At 38.4% G+C, this 17,495-nt stretch overlaps 1 protein-coding gene across 1 annotated transcript in view; it reads right to left on the reverse strand.

The window, feature by feature from the left end:
- Positions 1 to 17,478, reverse strand: part of KCTD9 (potassium channel tetramerization domain containing 9) — a 32,459-nt gene extending 14,981 nt beyond the window's left edge. The window contains exons 1-5 of the mRNA XM_034436845.3: positions 17,343 to 17,478; positions 5,018 to 5,139; positions 3,124 to 3,167; positions 2,943 to 3,039; positions 1,247 to 1,305 (exon numbers count right to left, since the gene is read on the reverse strand). Of these exons, the coding sequence (XP_034292736.1) occupies positions 1,247 to 1,305; positions 2,943 to 3,039; positions 3,124 to 3,167; positions 5,018 to 5,139; positions 17,343 to 17,390 (370 nt within the window). The 5' untranslated portion in view covers positions 17,391 to 17,478. The remainder of the gene's footprint in view (positions 1 to 1,246; positions 1,306 to 2,942; positions 3,040 to 3,123; positions 3,168 to 5,017; positions 5,140 to 17,342) is intronic.
- Between the last annotated feature and the right edge of the window lie 17 nt (positions 17,479 to 17,495).

Genomic DNA, 17,495 nt, shown 5'->3' on the forward strand with positions numbered 1-17,495 from the left:
CTTCTTCGTGCACCTTTGGACATGCTTCTCAAGAAGAGCTAGCTAGACAATGCTGCAAGCCCAAACTCTCATCCTTGTTTATAGACACAAATCTAAAGTGTGCCACTGGGGTCTGTGTAGTTTCCTCAGAATCATCTACATCAAGCCTTACTTTGCAACAAAGAACATCTCAAAAGATGCCTCTGTTAAAATACTGAAGTTTGCAGATGATACAACAGTGATTGGTCTCATTCAAGACAACGATGAATCTGCATACAGATGGGAGGTTGAACAACTAGCCTTGTGGTGCAACCAGAACAATCTTGAACTAAATACACTCAAAACCGTAGAAATGGTGGATTTTAGAAGAAAACCTCCTATACTACCACCTCTTACAATACTAGGCAACACAGTATCAACAGTAGAGTCCTTCAAGTTTCTAGGTTCTATCATATCTCAAGACTTAAAATGGACACCTAACATCAAAAACGTCGTCAAAAAAGCACAACAAAGAATGTTCTTTCTGCGCCAACTCAAAAAGCTCAAACTGTCCAAAGAGCTGCTGATTCATTCTACAGAGGAATTATTGAGTCTGTCATCTGCACCTCTATAACTGTCTGGTTTGGCTCTGCAACCCAATAAGACAGAGACAGACTACAACGGATAATTAAAATTGCAGAAAAAACAATTGCTGCCAACCTGCCATCCATTGAGGACCTGTATACTGCAGGAGTCAAAAAGAGGGCTGTGAAAATATCTACAGACCCCTCACATCCTGGACATAAATTGTTTCAACTCCTACCCTCAAAACGACGCTATAGAGCACTGCACACCAGAACAACTAGACACAAGAACAGTTTTTTCCCGAACGCCATCACTCTGCTAAACAAATAATTCTCACAACACTGTCAAATAATTCAGACTGTATTACTATTATTCTTCTCTTCCTTACTAGTATCTATCTCTTCCCACTTATTACTATAACCATGTGCTTGAATCTTTCAATTTATATTGTTTTTACTTGTTTCCTAGTATGATTTGATAGCTTATTAGTAACCTTGACTATCACTAAGTGTTGTATCTTTTTATTCTTGATGAATGTATTTTATTCTCCTTATGTATACTGAGAGCATATACACCTAAAACAAATTCCTTGTGTGTCCGATCACACTTGGCCAATAAAGAATTCTATTCTATTCTATTTACATGACATGGATTTGCAAACTGAGTACTGGATAGAACTTTCACATATGTATCTCATACCAACCTTTATCTTTAAACATGTGAGCCAGCATGCTATCGGGTTCTTTACTAACCAAAGTGCTCCTAAGAAAGAAATATAGACAAATTAATGAATAAATTGGCCACTTTGGCATGTGGAGTAGCATTCAGGTGGGGATTAAAAAAACACATATGGCTTATTCATTATTCATTTCTATTTTATGTTTGTTTATTTTCTTTTTATGTCCGCAGAAAGAAGTGACAATAAAGGTTATCTTATCTTTACAAGCAAGTTGGGTCCCAATGTTGACTTAAGTAATGGGAAATGTGGTTCTACACCAGATTGAGAAATGTTGGTGGAACCTTTAATTTATGGAATTGCTTAATTTAAAAAAAAATTAGAGAAAGCCAAGACAATATCATATTAAACCAGCATTTTAAAATCATGAATGGTTGAAAAATCATTTGGTCTGGGTTGTACATCATCATCATCATCATCATCATCATCATCATCATCATCATCATCATGTAGGAAGTTAGCACCCACCCCTTTCCTAGAAGAATGAAATATTTTGGGAAATATTAAAAAGGCAGAATATTATGTTTCCCTGGATGAGAAATGGAGAAGCATGTTTTAAAGACAACAGGCCTGGTGGCTCAGCAGACTAAGCATTGTGATTAACACCATCTGTCTGCAATTACTGCAAGTTCAAATCTCACCAGGCTCAAGGTTGACTCAGCCTTCCATCCTTTCAAAGGTAGGTAAAATGAGGACCCAGATTGTGGGGCAATAAGCCGACTTTGTATAAATATACAAAAGTATGAAGGCTATTGCTTAACGCATTGTAAACTGCCCTGAGTCTCCGGAGAAGGGCGGCATATAAATCAAATTAAAAAAAAAAAAGCAGCTCCCACCTTCCTGCCCCCACCCTTTTGTTAATGGGCCAGAGGCAGAAACTCAATCTTTGTCAATGGACCTCATCTGCAAGACAATGGGACCCATCTAGGACAGAAACTCACCACATGGCACCTGGGAAGATTACATCAGCCAGCAGGGCTAGCTAAGACCCCCATCCCCTGGGAGTCTGACAACCAATCAGGATACTCTTTCTGGGCCCCAGGAAGTTCAAAGCCAAAGAGAGCATAAAACCCGAAGACTCGCTGTATCTCGCCCCTTTTCTGTTCGGGAACTCAAGCCATGTGATCCTGTCCACCATTAAACCATCTTTCCAAGCAGTCTCCATGTTTCCAGTGTCTTTTTCCCCACTTGGAGCAGAACCCAGAAGGATATTTCTTCCAACAATAACTACTAACAACTGCCTTCACATATCATGCTACATGAACAGCCCTACAGTTTAGCATGAAGCCTGAATCAGAGCACTGTACCCAAAAGTTGTCAACAGCTTTATTAATAAACAATGCATTTAACCTTTAGCTTAGTTTAGCTTAGCTTAGTTTATTGATTAGCCCTTGGGCCATATCAAAGTGCAAAGTTCCAGACACAAATTATTACTAAAATCTGATAAAAATAGTTTAAAATGTAATTGGATAAAATACAATTTAAAATGAAATTGGAATAAAATACAATAATTTAATATATAAATAAAATATGATAAAATTATATTTCGGTATCACCCCTACAATCTACACCAATCAGTCCCACATATGCCGATCTCAACCAAACATTTAACTCTTAGCAATATTATCTTTCCAATGTTTCCAATAAGGAAACAGACTCATACCGGGTAGTTGTGAAGTACCGTCCTCCTACATTGAGTGTTATCCAATCTGAATGAGATCCTGTTAATGTTTCTAGAGAGCTGATGTCATTCTGGGGATCTATGAACATGGAAAGCATATCAACATACAGTAACAACTTTAGACTTCCTGTTCTTCAGGAGGAAAACAACTTGGTGTACTTACCAATGAATGGCTCATCTTCACATACAAAAAGAACATCATCATCTCTATAGATTGAAGGAAATGAGAAAGAAAACCAGGGATTCAGAATAAGCCGGACAAATGTTTTGGAAAACAGTAGTTGTTAATTCCAGATTCCAAGCTTTAGAGATGCTAAAATCAATCCTATTACATTATGGTAATGGTTTAAGTGCTGAAGATCTAGATAACAATTCAACCATGTTAAGTGGCTTCATATGAAGGAGTTTGAGCTAGTCCTTTTATGCAATAGTCATTTGTGGGTCATCTGTATGTCAGACTTGCTTTGAAATGCAGTGTTTGAGCAAGAAAACATGTGAAATCACCAAGACTGTTTTTTTTTTTTTGTTTAAAGAGGAAATGAGCACCATTATCTAAAACCATCCCTTTTCAGAGTTTGATTTTTGTTTTCCTGCACTCCACTGCTTTAGTGTCAGGAAAAAAAAAATACATTGATAAATTAACAATCTCTCCATGCTCTAAATCCAATTGTTTTTGCAGATGGTTTTGATCCAAATTCCTTAAATGCAATGACATTCATGTTTGGGAAAGTTGGAAAGTTAAGAAGTCAAGCTGGAGAGTCAGATTCATATTTATGCAAAGATACTCTGGTAATGAGGCTCTGTTTACAGTATACTTCCCAACAAACCCAATAAGCATAGAACAAGCAAACCCTTTTAGTAGAAATAATTTGTTAGAAGGCAAACTATAGGATGGGATATTAATTCTCTGGCCATGAGAGATGGAATGCAAACCTATTTGTAACCCTTACACAATGGAATCCACATACAATCCTGTCCCAGATGAGAAGCTATATAAATCATATAATTTGACTGAAGCTCAGGCTTTTCCTTCCTCTGTTTTTTACATTTATTGTAATCAGAGTGTGCAACAAGGATAAATGCTTGATGCCCTCCAGATGCTTTGGACTACAGCTCTCACCATGTCCAACCAGCATGAAAATTATACTTCTGGAACATCTGGAAGACATCAGGTTGCTTACTCTTAGTTCACAATAATTTTGAATTCTTCACTGACTTTTTTTAAGCTAATCTTGGGTCATTTCTAAATCAGAATCAAATCATGGCTTGAATGGGGCTGGGGGTTATGATTTGCAGAGTGGGCTTTTCAGATGTTAGAATAGACCCATGCTTTATGGCTAAGCCACCATCGTGGATTATTTAGATTTGGCCTTGGGTATGGCATTCAATTAAGCCAGGATAGCTTAGCAACCACATTATATTGCTGAATATTGTGTGTGAAATGGGACACCTTGACATGCCCAACAAACTGTTTTTTAAACCGGGGTGGGCAACATTTTGGTTGCTAAAGGCAATACTTAATGTTTTTCAGGATTGAGGTCTGCAAATTGGCCATATGACATAAGCAAGAAGGGATTGGGGAGGGGGGGAGGAGAGTGGAAATGGAAGAATACAGAATAACAGAGTTGGAGGGGACCTTGGAGGTTTTCTAGTCCAACCCCCTGCTCAGGCAGAAGGCCCTATACCACAAGTCTCTTCTTGAAAACCTCCAGTTATGGAGCACAACTTCTGAAGGCAAGTTATTCCATTGGTTAATTCTGATTGTCAGAACATTTCTCCTTAGGTTCTAGGTTGGAACTCTCTTTGGTAGTCTTCCATCTGTTACAGAAGAAGATGGAGCTGTAATATATTCTCTATAAAAGAATCCCTGTTGATGGCTTTGTAGGAAAGGGGTTCATGGCCATTTCAATATCAATACATTGTACTCTACTGTAGTACAACAAATATGGCATTCCTGAATCAGCTTTTATTCCAACTTCCAAGCACTTCTCGCGCCTATTAGGCTTATTCAAAAGGGCTCTAATGAACACATTTCCAATATAAGGTAATAATCTTACCTAATTAAGGCAATGTCGTCAATAAGTCCACCTCTTCCATTGTAGACACTGGTTGCTTTTATTCCGAGCTTATTGCTTGCGACAGAAAGCAAATCAGACAATGTTCCATAAACAGCCACAACCTATAAGAGAAAGTTAGTCTTTTCATTCGATACACACAGTTAGCTGCTTTAGATTTTTCATCCATTTATATTTTATACTAGTATACACAGCCATGTGCTGTGCAGCGCTCTTGATCTACTTCGAAGTCAGCCTGAGATAAATTGCACCATTTTTTCCCCCCTGAAGAAGTGGATCAGCCTTAGAAAATCTGTGCTTCTTTCTCATTCTCAGTTTCCACAATGTAGATTGCAACAAGGAAATAATTTTATCTACACTTGAAATTTAATATATTTAAGGCATTTTAGAGAACAGTCATTGTACCAATACCTTTTCCATTAAATGAAGTCAATTTCTAGATTCGTATTGGATCCAAACAGCGTCATTATCCTGCAGAATTAAGGGGCTGAGCTTGTGCCACCACAATGTAATTTATTTGTTTCAGTTTTCAGTAATAAGCCACAATTGGCTGGTTTTGTGTAAACCATACTAGTCCTTGTTTAGTGTCTGCAATTGGAACTGGCAACTTGGTTATTTAAGCAAAGCAATAACAAAGTGAAATGCAACTCTGCTTATGATCTTATTTCAGCTTTTCCAGATCTGCCCAGGTGGTAAATGCGAGGATTGTTCATAAAGTTACTTTTTCATCACTGTCATAACTTCAAACGGTCACTAAATGAGGCAGTTACTAAATGAGGCAGTCACTAAACAAGGACTAGCTGTATTTCAATGTGGTTTTTTGGTTTTGACACAGCATCATCTGCAAACTGAGTGATTTATCTTTTTTTGTGTAAACGTGTATAGAACTATACTTAAAAACAGAATATATATATATGCTCAAGGTTGACTCAGCCCGAGAAACCGGAAGCATCACGGCAAGATTGGCTGGAGAAATAGCAGGCTTCGACGAGTCCCACAAAAATCCAGCCGGACAAACTGTTGTTGGTGTGTGTGTGTGTGTGTTTGGACTGGAACCGTCCTGTACGGACAGTGAAGAAGGAGAGGTGCCTCGGACAACCAAGAGGAACAGGCAAGTTCCTCGAAAGGTCGGAGGCTGTTCTTCGAACTGGCGCTGGCAGTGGCCATTGAAAAATGACCGCTTTGAAGCTGGGGCAACCGGACTAAGTTGTTTGTGCAGATGTGGTGTCTGAAAGGAGTGCTGGTATTGGGTGAGTGATTGACCAACTCACAGGTAAAAAAGAAAACTTTTAAAAACTTTAAAAGGTGTCCCAGAGCGGAAATGAGCGGCTAATTGGCACTTGGGAAAGTTAATGGAGGGAGAAGAACAAAGAGGAGGTTAAAATACTAAAGCCTAAGAAAGAAAAGTTTACAACTGGATTTAAAATTGGATTTGGAGAAATTAAAAATAATAACAGAAAAAGAAACCTGAGGGAAGGTACTTTTTAGGTGGATTAAAATATTTTTGATAGTTTTGAGATCTGAAGGAAAAGAACAAAGAGAAAGTTAAAATACTAAAGCCCAAAAAAGAAATTTGTTTATCTGGATTTAAAATTGAATTTGGAGAAACAAAAGAAAAAGAAATCCGAGGAAAAGAACTCTTTATGTGGATTTAAAATATTTTTGACAGCTTGGATACTTAGTTGCTCTGAGAATATTGTGGATTTGAAAGAGACATCTGCTGGTGGAAAATGAGTACTGCAATATTGGTGGGAAGACAAGAAAAAAACCCAGCTGTGACTGTGATTTAATCTGGAAACTGTGAGAACTTTTAAGGAGTATCTATTTTTCTGAACTGCTTGGTTTCGACTCTCAACAATTGTGGAAAATAACAAAGCTTTAATTTGGAGTGGATTGGATAAATATTTGAATTGAATACCATTTGAAATTAAAAAGAGACTATATGGACTTTAGAATTTCAACTAAATATAAAGTAAAACTTAATTTTTTTAATTGACAATATGGAGTCAATATTGTCAATTCACACATCCAATTGACATCTTGGATGTGTGAAGAATTAATTGAGATGTTTAAAAATATGTGTGAATCACTAAAGGGTAATAAAAAGTTAGAAATTTTGCTGGAATTTACAGAGCAGGAAAAAGAGAGTATAAGTAAGGAGCAAGAAAATAATACTGAAAGAAAAGGAATTGAAAGCAAAAAGCAATTAAATGATTTCACTGGGATTAACAGTGGCAAAAAAAGAGTGGATAGGGGGGAATATTCCCCCAAAAAGAATCAAACAAAGGGAAAAGAAGGAAAAAGTAGAAAGAGTAGGAGAAAACTTGGGGAGAATTACTCGAGTAATATATTTAAAAGTGAGAAAAAGGACTCAGGAGAAAAGACATAATAAATATAAAAATAAAAAAAAGAAGAAGGAGAAGTTAAAAGAACGGGATAAAAGGAGGAAATTACTAAGAAGTGGAATTTTGGAGAGACCAAGAGAAAATTGTTAAAGAGGGGAAGAATAGTGGAAAGGAGAAAGATTTAAGGGAATTGTATTAATATTATTAATTGTGGAAGTCAATTAAGTTAAACAATTTTAATGTAAGAAGTCAATATGATGATGTATATTGCTTATAGTAAAACAGACTAGCAGATGAAATATGAAGTGGTAATTGGGTTTAATTATGAAGACAAGATAAATTAAAATTGAAATGTTAAAAAGTGGGATGGGGATTTTCAAAAATATATGCTGTAAATGAAGAAATAAGATAATTAATTGATGTTATTGTAAGAAATTAGGAATCAAGGGAGATAATGATACTGTTTATGTATTATGTATTAAGAAGAGAGTAAGATAAGATGTGGATAGCTAATTACGTTAAATTTTAATGTTTTAATGTAAGAATTGAACATGACGACATATATTGTGTATAGTTGAAAAATGGGGAATTTTGAGAAATATATTCAGCAAATGGAGAAACAAGACAATTAATTGATGTTATTGTAAGAAATTAGGAGTTAAAGGGTGGATAGTGATATGGTTGATGTATTATGTATTAAGAAGAGATTAAGATAAGATAAAGAAATATGGAAAGAATATTATGGCCAAAATTGGAAATATGTAAAAAAAAAAAAAAATTGGGGGGGGGGGAGATGAAATAACAAGACACGGTGAAAAATGATAGATTTGTAATAAAGACTTATATAAAAGAGATGAATATGGAAAAAGCGATGTATAAGATGTGACCCGGTCAACATTCTGTTCATAAAATATGTATAATAAAGAATTTTTTAAAATAAAACTTGTTTACAAAAACAAAAAGGTTGACTCAGCCTTCCATCCGTCCGAGATGGGTAAAATGAGGACCCAGATTGTTGGGGGCAAGAGGCTGACTCTGTAAAACCGCTTAGAGAGGGCTGTAAAGCAGTGTGAAGCGGTATATAAGTCTAAGTGCTATGGCTATAAAAAGTAGAGTATTGTACATATTAAATACGTTGTGCAGCTGATAAAAGCAACCAGTGGAAGTATTTCCAAATTGGGAAGATTCTTCTTGTTGGATGCTTATCCTACGGTTGGGTAGGTAATATATAGAAAACTATGTTCTGTAACTTTAACTGCTACAAGTTAACTAATTGGCTGTGCTAAGCAGACATAAAAGAAGGCAGGAAGTTCATTCACTTCTGCTCCTGCTATGAGAAGGTTGAACTGCTGAAAGGAACTGTGTCTGTGTTACTGAAGAGAACTGGAATTGTAAGCAAACTATGTTTTTGTGCTGAACCATGATTATTTGAAGAAGTGTTATCTTTGTTTTGAGAAGCCAAGTTTGTTTGTTTTACAACAAGTAAAGACTGTTTATTTTTCTTTAAACGTTCAGAGTCTGTGAGTATCTGTGTGTTTTGCTAAGCAACGTTATCTATTTGCTGTCTGGTCCGTTGCACCATTTTGCAGAGGGCAGTTTTACCCTCAACACTTCTGAGTTACAAATGATTTCAGAACAGTCCCATTATTAATTGAAGGAAGCTGGGCCACTAAGCAATCAGAAGACAAAATGATTTCAAAACTGTTAAGAGGCCATATCAATATTAGATGAAGGGATGGTGGAGATTGAATCACCCCCTATAGAATTCTCCAGCTTTATCGCTGGAGATAATTTTCTCTTCTCTTTTTTTTTCTTAAACTTTTATGTCCTCCAATATTGATGTTTATAACTTCGGTGTATGCTAGAAGGCAACGAAGTCTACCGCGGCAGATGGAGGATTGCTCCTGTTTTATTTTGTGCGTCTCTCAACCACAGATGGGAAACCACATCCTGTGCCTGTCCTTTGTTTTCCATTCCCAACAAGGTAAAGCACAGATTCGTATGTCAAAGACCATCATTTTAAAACGCCAGTCACTTCATAAACCCAAAGCAACAGGGTTCCACAGGTGCTGGCTGATCTGATGCACGAAATTAAAAAAAACAAAAAACAAAATCCCCAGTCATCCGCTGTTTATAATCCAGAGTTTCCATACCTGTTCCCAATCACAGCCCTGCCACCTGTTGTTAAGAGTGAGCAGAAACAGCAGTCAGAAAAACTTCTGATCGGTCCAAACGTCATTTCCTAGCCAGCCCTCCAGGGTCCACACTCCATCAAAATGAGCAAACGTCAACCGAGAGGAATATCTGGGAAATTTCAAGTGGCAAAGTTCTCCAGAAGTTCCTCGCCTGTCCTAAAAATCGATCAGGGCTCGAGCTGTGCATTATGTCAATGACAAACAGGATGCTGTTTCTCTTTAGCTGGTGTAAAGCATATCTGAATTGAAATATTTCTTGAGGGAAAAAAAAGAGCTACAAATAACCTAACCCCCCCCCAAGCTTTTTTAAAAAAATATATATTTTATGGAATGAAATTTACTGCTAAACTTTTTTTTAAAAAAATGATGGAAGTCTTCTATTTTAAGACATTGCAATTTAATACGTTTTCACACAATTACCTAATTCACGTGAGGCACTAAACATGTGATTGGTCGCCACACTATAAAAAAAGATGTTAAAACGCTAGAAAGAGTGCAGAGAAGAGCAACCAGGATGATTAGGGGACTGGAGGCTAAAATATACGATGAACGGTTACAGGAACAGGGCATGGCTAGTCTAGTGAAGAGAAGGACCAGGGGGGACATGATAGCAATCTTCAAATATTTGAGGGGCTGCCACAGAAAGGAAGAGGGTCAAGATATTTTCCAAAGCACCTGAAGGCCAGACAAGGAATAATGGATGGAAACTGATCAAGGAGAGATTCAACCTAGAAACAAGGAGAAATTTTATGACAGTCAGAACAATCAACCAATGGAACAAAAGTTGCCTTCAGAAGTTGTGGGAGCTTCATCACTGGAGGCTTTCAAGAAGAGATTGGACTGCCATCTCTCAGACATGGCGTAGGGTCTCCTGCTTGGGCAGGGGGTTGGACTAGATGACCTACAAGGTCCCTTCCAACTCTGTTAATCTGTTGCTATCCGCATCCTTCACCGGCTGATTTATTGAATTTAAGCTCAACTTCCAAAACCAGGAAAATCAACTTCTGTGCTACAAGATACCGAACGTTCTCGGTTTACGACCAGAATTAGGGCCAGAATTTCCAAAGGCCGTTGTTAAATGAGTAAGTGCCCGATTTTAAAAACACTTTTTTTTCGCCATGATTGATAAGCAAATCAATGCAATTCTTAAGTGAATCATGTCATGAGGCGAATCCCACTTCCCTCACTGACTTTTGCCTGTCAGAAACCAGCTGAGATGGTCACAAATGGTGATCGCGTGACCCTGAGATGCTTCAACTGTGGTAAATACATGTCAGCTGCCAGGCGCCCAAATTTTGAATATGTCTCCATGCAGATGATATGGCGGTCATAAATAGAATCATAAATAGAATCTATCACTTTTTTCATTCAGTGCTATCATAATTTGATCTCCGTGCTTTCCACCGTGCCCTCAAGACCCTGATGTTTCAACAGGCGGGGCTAAACATATGAACATGTGAATGATTTTTTTTTTTAATGTTATCTAATTCTGGGTTTTATTTAATTGACCAAACTAAGTAATAATTTTAGTTAGCAATTTTATGATGTTTGTGTGTCTATATTTTTCTTGACTGTACACCGCCTTGAGTCCTACGGGAGAAAGGCGGTATAGAAATATAATAAATAAATAATAAATAAATTTCAAACGGTCAATAAAAATGGTTGTAAATCAAGGACTACCTGTATGATGGTGATTACAATCCAGGATATTTCAAAGAAAAACTAGGAAAGATTTTCCTAAATCTTTGTTTTAGCTTTTGCAGGCTCTCTTTATAAACTTTTGCCACAGCCATAAGCAGGGCAGAAGGTTGTTGTGACTGTCACAGTTTAGAAGAGTCACATTCAAATCCTAAACTCTGCTTCATTTATTACACTCTGAATCATAAGAGAGTGAGTGGAAGGCAGTGGTGGGTGTGACTTGGTGGGCGTGGCTTGGTGGGTGTGGCAGGGGAAGGATACTGTAAAATCTCCATTCCCTCCCCAATCCAGGGGAAGGTTACTGCAAAATCCCCGTTTCCTCCAGATCAGCTGGGACTCGGGAGGGAGAGAACAGATGGGGGCAGGGCCAGACAGAATTTTTACTACCGGTTCTCCGAACTACTCAAAATTTCCGCTACCGGTTCTCCAGAACTGGTCAGAATCTGCTCAATACCACCTCAGATGGAAGGAATGAAATTTAGACAACGGACAGCTGTTTCCAAATAATTAGTCCTTGATGCACAACATCAGAAAAAGAATTTGTGGGAAAGAACACTGTAAAAACAAAACACTGGAAATACTAAAGACAAACTCTGTTTTGCGTTCAGATCTTAACCCTCCATACCAGGGGTCTCCAACCTTGGCGTCTTTAAAACTTGTGGACTTCAATTCCCAGAGTTCCTCAGCCAGCTTTGCTTAAAGTTGCCATGGTTGGAAACAGGGTGGATTTGATTTAAATCGAGTTGATTTAAATCACGATTTAAATCGTGATTTAAATCACTAGTAAAAAGGCTCGATTTAAATCAACTCGATTTAAATCATAATTTTTAAAGCGCCACTGTCATCTCTGCTACTCCTTTGACCCGCTGTTGACTCACCGATAGTCCCAGTGTTGCAGAATATACAGCCTCATGCTACATAACTAAGCTCCATTTCATGCTGAATAAACTAAATTATTTATGTATCTTAAATAGAAAACTGTCTTACGATAGATTTTTACCCCAAAAGTTTTTTATTAAAATAAATTCGATAAAAATCAAAAAAATCTGATTTAAATCAAAAAAATCTGATTTAAATCAAAAAAATCCGATTTAAATAAAAAAATCTGATTTTTTTGATTTTTTTAAAAAAAATCATTGATTTTTATCCACTCTGGTTGGAAACCCCTGCTCCACACAATATTGCTTTTCTCATTCCTGCTTGTTGACTTATTATTAGATTATGACAGCAAAGAAGTAAATCTTACGGATTACTTACACTCCAGTGACAACTCAAGAGTTCCTAGGACAGAGTCTTGTATACTCTGCTGACCTGTAATAGGGTTTGGTTGGTTGGTTGGTTGGTTGGATGGATGTTTACATGTGATCTCAATCATTATGGCTTGTTAATCAGGGAGTTATGATTTAGCATCTTGGGGAAATTCAACCATGTACTTTACCCAACCAACTGAAGCCAAAAGAATACCAGTGTTTGGCACAGGAAGAATGAAAAGGCTAGGGATCAAGATGACAACAATTTGTTGGGACTGAAGGCAAATGGACGTGTCTCAGGATTAATGTTGTAGGATCCAGTCTGGTTCGGTCACCAGGACCAGAGGATTAGTATTCTGAGCTTTCAGACTCATGTTGAAGCCCATCTTCAGGGAGATTCTCTCTAGCAGAGTGTGTGATGTTCTCTGTGTGATATTTATATGCTGCCTGGTTGTGTGTGGCTTTTTAGTTGATGGGATATTGATGGCTGGCTTTTAAGCTGTTGGCTGTTATTTCCTTGTGCACAAGGAAACAACAGCCAACAAACAGCAGCCCAATCAACAACTAAAAAACCACACACAACCAGGCATTATATAAACACCACACAAAGAATAGCCCAAAACACACACTTTGCTAGAAAGAAATTTCCTGAAGATGGGCTCCAGCATCGAAAGATTAAACCTCTGGTCCCGGTGACCGTCCTAGATCAGATCCTACAATTTGTTGCGATTATAATTCACTGAAACAGCCACAGCATTAATACATTACATTAACCATAGAATTGTAAAAGAAAGATACCGAATAATTCCCTCAACACGGTCAAACTATTCACCAAGTCTGCACTACTATTAATCTTCTCATCGTTCCCATCACCCTTTTCCTCCCACTTATGACTGTATGACTGTAACTTTTTTGCTTGTATCTTTACGATTTATAGACTGTTTCCTAATATGATTTGATTGCTTATTTGTACCCTATGACTATCATTAAGTGTTGTACCTTAGGATTCTTGATGGTGTATCTTTTCTTTTATGTACACTGAGAACACATGCACCAAGACAAATTCCTTGTGTGTCCAATCACACCTGGCCAATAAAATTCTATTCTATTCTATTCTATTCTATTCTATTCTATTCTATTCTATTCTATTCTATTCTATTCTAAATTCTACTCTACTCTACTCTACTCTACTCTACTTATTCTATTCTATTCTATTCTAAATTCTACTCTACTATATTCTATTCTACCGCAGGCAAGCAAACAGTTGATTTAATAAGTTGCTGGACAAGTACGACTAAAGATAATAACTGAATTCACACATCGTGCTAAGCCAAAATCTAACCACAACATCCTGTGATGTGAGAACCCAACCATACTCTCAAGGAATCTGATAAGAGAGATTGCTGCTAGAATAAAGCTACAACATATTCCATGTATGCCCAAACTATACATTGGTAAATGAATACAAATATTGCACAATGATGTAGCTATTTTGGAAAAGAAAAAAAAATCTATTTTGGTACGAGCTAGACTTTTGGAATTTTTCACTGCACTGGGAAGATGGAGGAAAGCAACACAATATTGTTTGAATATGAAACTGCATTCTTCTCCTTAAAAACAGCGTGCGGAAGAAGAAAAAATATTTTGGGAGGAAACCTAGCTCCATTTTATCAAAATAAATATACACACACAGGTTATTTGTACAGCTGGATGCTGACGCAGATCTTTTAAAGACTAAGTCCTGAGCAAACAGCATGTCTCCAAACAGATTTATAAGTGCACGACATTCATTAATTTATGCCTGTTCCTTGGTCCAGGAAAAAGTGATGCAAAGCTTGCATTTTCATTAATGTGAAAGGGACTTTTACTGGCACACAACCAGCCAAGTCACTGACTAATTTCATACACAGTTCTAAAACATACCGTAATAGGCTAATCTGGAATTTGCTGTTAGGAAATTGTCCTAAATAAATGAACCTTAGGCCAATTTGTCCGTCGTCTGACTGCAATTCCTCCTGTTCCCTTCTCCTAAATCACGATCCTCTATTAATTAAACCTATGATAATTCAGTGCAATCTTTATAATCCTGTACATTTAATCCAGCAGCATTTAGGGAATGAGGGTAGGCAAACAAGGGAAGGAACTAAGCCTGCTGTATTGACAACTCAACTCTGAGTATAGCTCAACTCTGGCTAAGGGTACAAAATATACCTAACTAGGAGAATTAGAAGATGTAGTGGCTGTATCTGCACAAAACATTATGCTTAAGATAGGATTTCTGTGGCACTGTGATTTGCATGCACCAGTCCATTTAATTTATACATTGTGAAAAATGCAGAAAAATTCATTAACAGGTTAAGAGCGTTGTGTGAATGCAAACTTTCTTCCTTTTGCAATAACTGGTTTTAAATTACTGACTACCCACTAGGTAGAAGAGCAAAATTTAAATTAAATTGTTAACGATCAGCATCAGTTAATAGCACCTTTGGTGGAAGAAAGCGGTTTCAATCAAAAAGTAGATACTATTGTACATCACAGTTCTGATGGTTTGCATTATTTATTTATTTATTTATTTATTTATTTATTTATTTATTTATTTATTTATTTATTTATTTATTATATTTCTATACCGCCTTTCTCCCGTAGGACTCAAGGCGGTGTACAGTCAAGAAAAATATAGACACACAAACATCATATAATTGCTAATTAAAAATTTTACCAAAGCAACCATTTATTTTGTGGATTCCGTGTAACGTGATGTTCTACAGCGCCGTGCATCAAAAATGCTTTGAATACTTATTTCTAATTTGAAGGTCATCGCTGAGTGAAATATAATGCAATCATCAGAAAAGGAATAGGATAAGTACTAATTACTTTATTGTGGGCTAAACATCAAATTGCAATGAAACATACTAAGAACACTATACACAGCTGGTCTGAAAAAGGTGAGGACAGGAATTTGATGGCTTGCAAAGAGTTTTCTTTCCTTCTGGTGTTCTTTCAGATTTTTGCAGGTCAGATATGCTAGCCCAGGAGTCTGCAACCTTAAACACTCAGAGCCATTTGGGCCCATTTTCCACAAAAAAGAAAACACCGGGAGCCACAAAATCTGGGTGGGCGTGGCCAACTCGATGTCACTCACTTCCACCAGTCACATGACACCCGCCTAGCCACGGCTACCCAGTTGGTCATTAGGGCAGAGAACCAGTTGTTAAAAAACACAGGGAACCACCAAATCCTTTTGACATCTCTCCCCTCCCTCCCTCTCCCCCCCTCTCCCTTTCTCTCTGTCTCTGCCCTGGCCGCTTCTCCATCTCCCACCGTTGCCCTTACCTTCTCAGGCCAGGCAAGGAGTGACTGGGAGGGGAAGGCGAGGGGCGGGGCCAGCCAGTGTTGGGATCACCTGACAGGGAGCCACAGCAGAGGGCCAAAAGAGCCACATGTGGCTCCGGGGCCGTAGGTTGCTGACCCCAGCACTAGCCAATATACAGCCAATGCCTCTATTTTCATATTCTCATGTCTTCCAGATCTGTCGAACAACACATTTCGTCACTCTTCATAGGAGTGAAACCAGGAATGGGAGTGCCAAATCAGGTGGCTGCCCTCATCTGATTAATCCCAATTTCCAAACAGGATGAGAGCTGGTTAAACCAAGCCTGGTGGCTCAGCAGACTAAAAGCATTGTAATTTAACACCAGCTGTCTGCAATTACTGTAAGTTCGAATCTCACCAGGCTGAAGGTTGACTCAGCCTTCCATCCTTTCTAAGGTAGGTAAATTGAGGACCCAGTTTGTGGGGGCAATAAGCTGACTTTGTATAAATATACAAAAGTATGAAGACTATTACTTAACGCATTGTAAGCCCCCCTGAGTCTCCAGAGAAGGGCGGCATATAAATCATTTTTTTTTAAAAAAAAAATCCTTGGGGGGATAGGAGACCACCAGGAAATCCTAGGGCTGTAGCCAAGATCATAAAGTTTAAAACAAAAAACGAAAAAAAGCGAAGCCAGTCACCTCCACTTCCCCCACCCACTCCCCCAAAAAACCACCACCTAGGTTTCTCTTCTTGCAAACAGAGACTTCCTCATCCCCCTTTCTGGGAAGGTGGCCAGCTCAGAGAAGGGTGGGGTGGAATTCCAGGCAACCTTGGAGGAAGTAGCTCCAAAATTTCTGGGGGAGAAGAATTCCAAAGGAAGCTAAAAGTAGACCTTGGTTGGTTGCAAGCCTTTTCTATCAGCTCAGTGCTGGAAAGCACTACTCCAAAGAGAGTCCGCCTTTGGCAACTTTTAAGACTTGTGGACTTCAACTCCCAGAATTCCCCAGCCAGCCCAGGGCTGGCTGGGGAATTCTGGGAGTTGAAGTCCACAAGTCTTAAAAGTTGCCAAGCTTGGACCTCTCTTCCATCCTTCCACTCTCATCAAATCCAATGGGAATTGCTGCCATGAAAGCTACCCCTAGGATTCCCAGGAGAGAGAAAAAAAAAAACCCCAAAACTTCCATCTGCAGCTCCAGTAGCTTCCCTACCCGGCTTTTTTCCCCTATTGGAGACTGCAATAGTCTCTATTAGTCTCTATAATAGGGACTCTATTGCACTAGAGACCTCCTATGCTAACCTGGGTAGGTGGCTCAATGGGTTAAGCCACTGAGCTTGTCGATCAGAAAGATCGGCAGTTCGCCGGTTCGAATCCCGAGTGAGTGAGCAGAGGGGGGGTTGGACTAGATGACCTCTAAGGTCCCTTCTAACCCTTGTTACTGTAATGCACCCAGAATCAAAAAGAGGGAGGGCCAGTTGTAAAAGGGGGCTTCTTTCCCCGGCTTACCTTCCCATTTCTGGGGCTGCCATTAACAAACAGGGTGACTCTCTTCATGTCCTCCCTCTAGGAGTTGCTGTTACCAGCCTGGCTACAAACCCGGAAGAGTGGCGTCCTTAACCAACAGGCCCACCCACCAATCCGCCACCCTGCTTGTTTTTC

Source organism: Pantherophis guttatus, chromosome 9, assembly GCF_059756535.1.
Source record: "Pantherophis guttatus breed Tessera chromosome 9, ASM5975653v1, whole genome shotgun sequence".
Classification (NCBI taxonomy): domain Eukaryota; kingdom Metazoa; phylum Chordata; class Lepidosauria; order Squamata; family Colubridae; genus Pantherophis; species Pantherophis guttatus.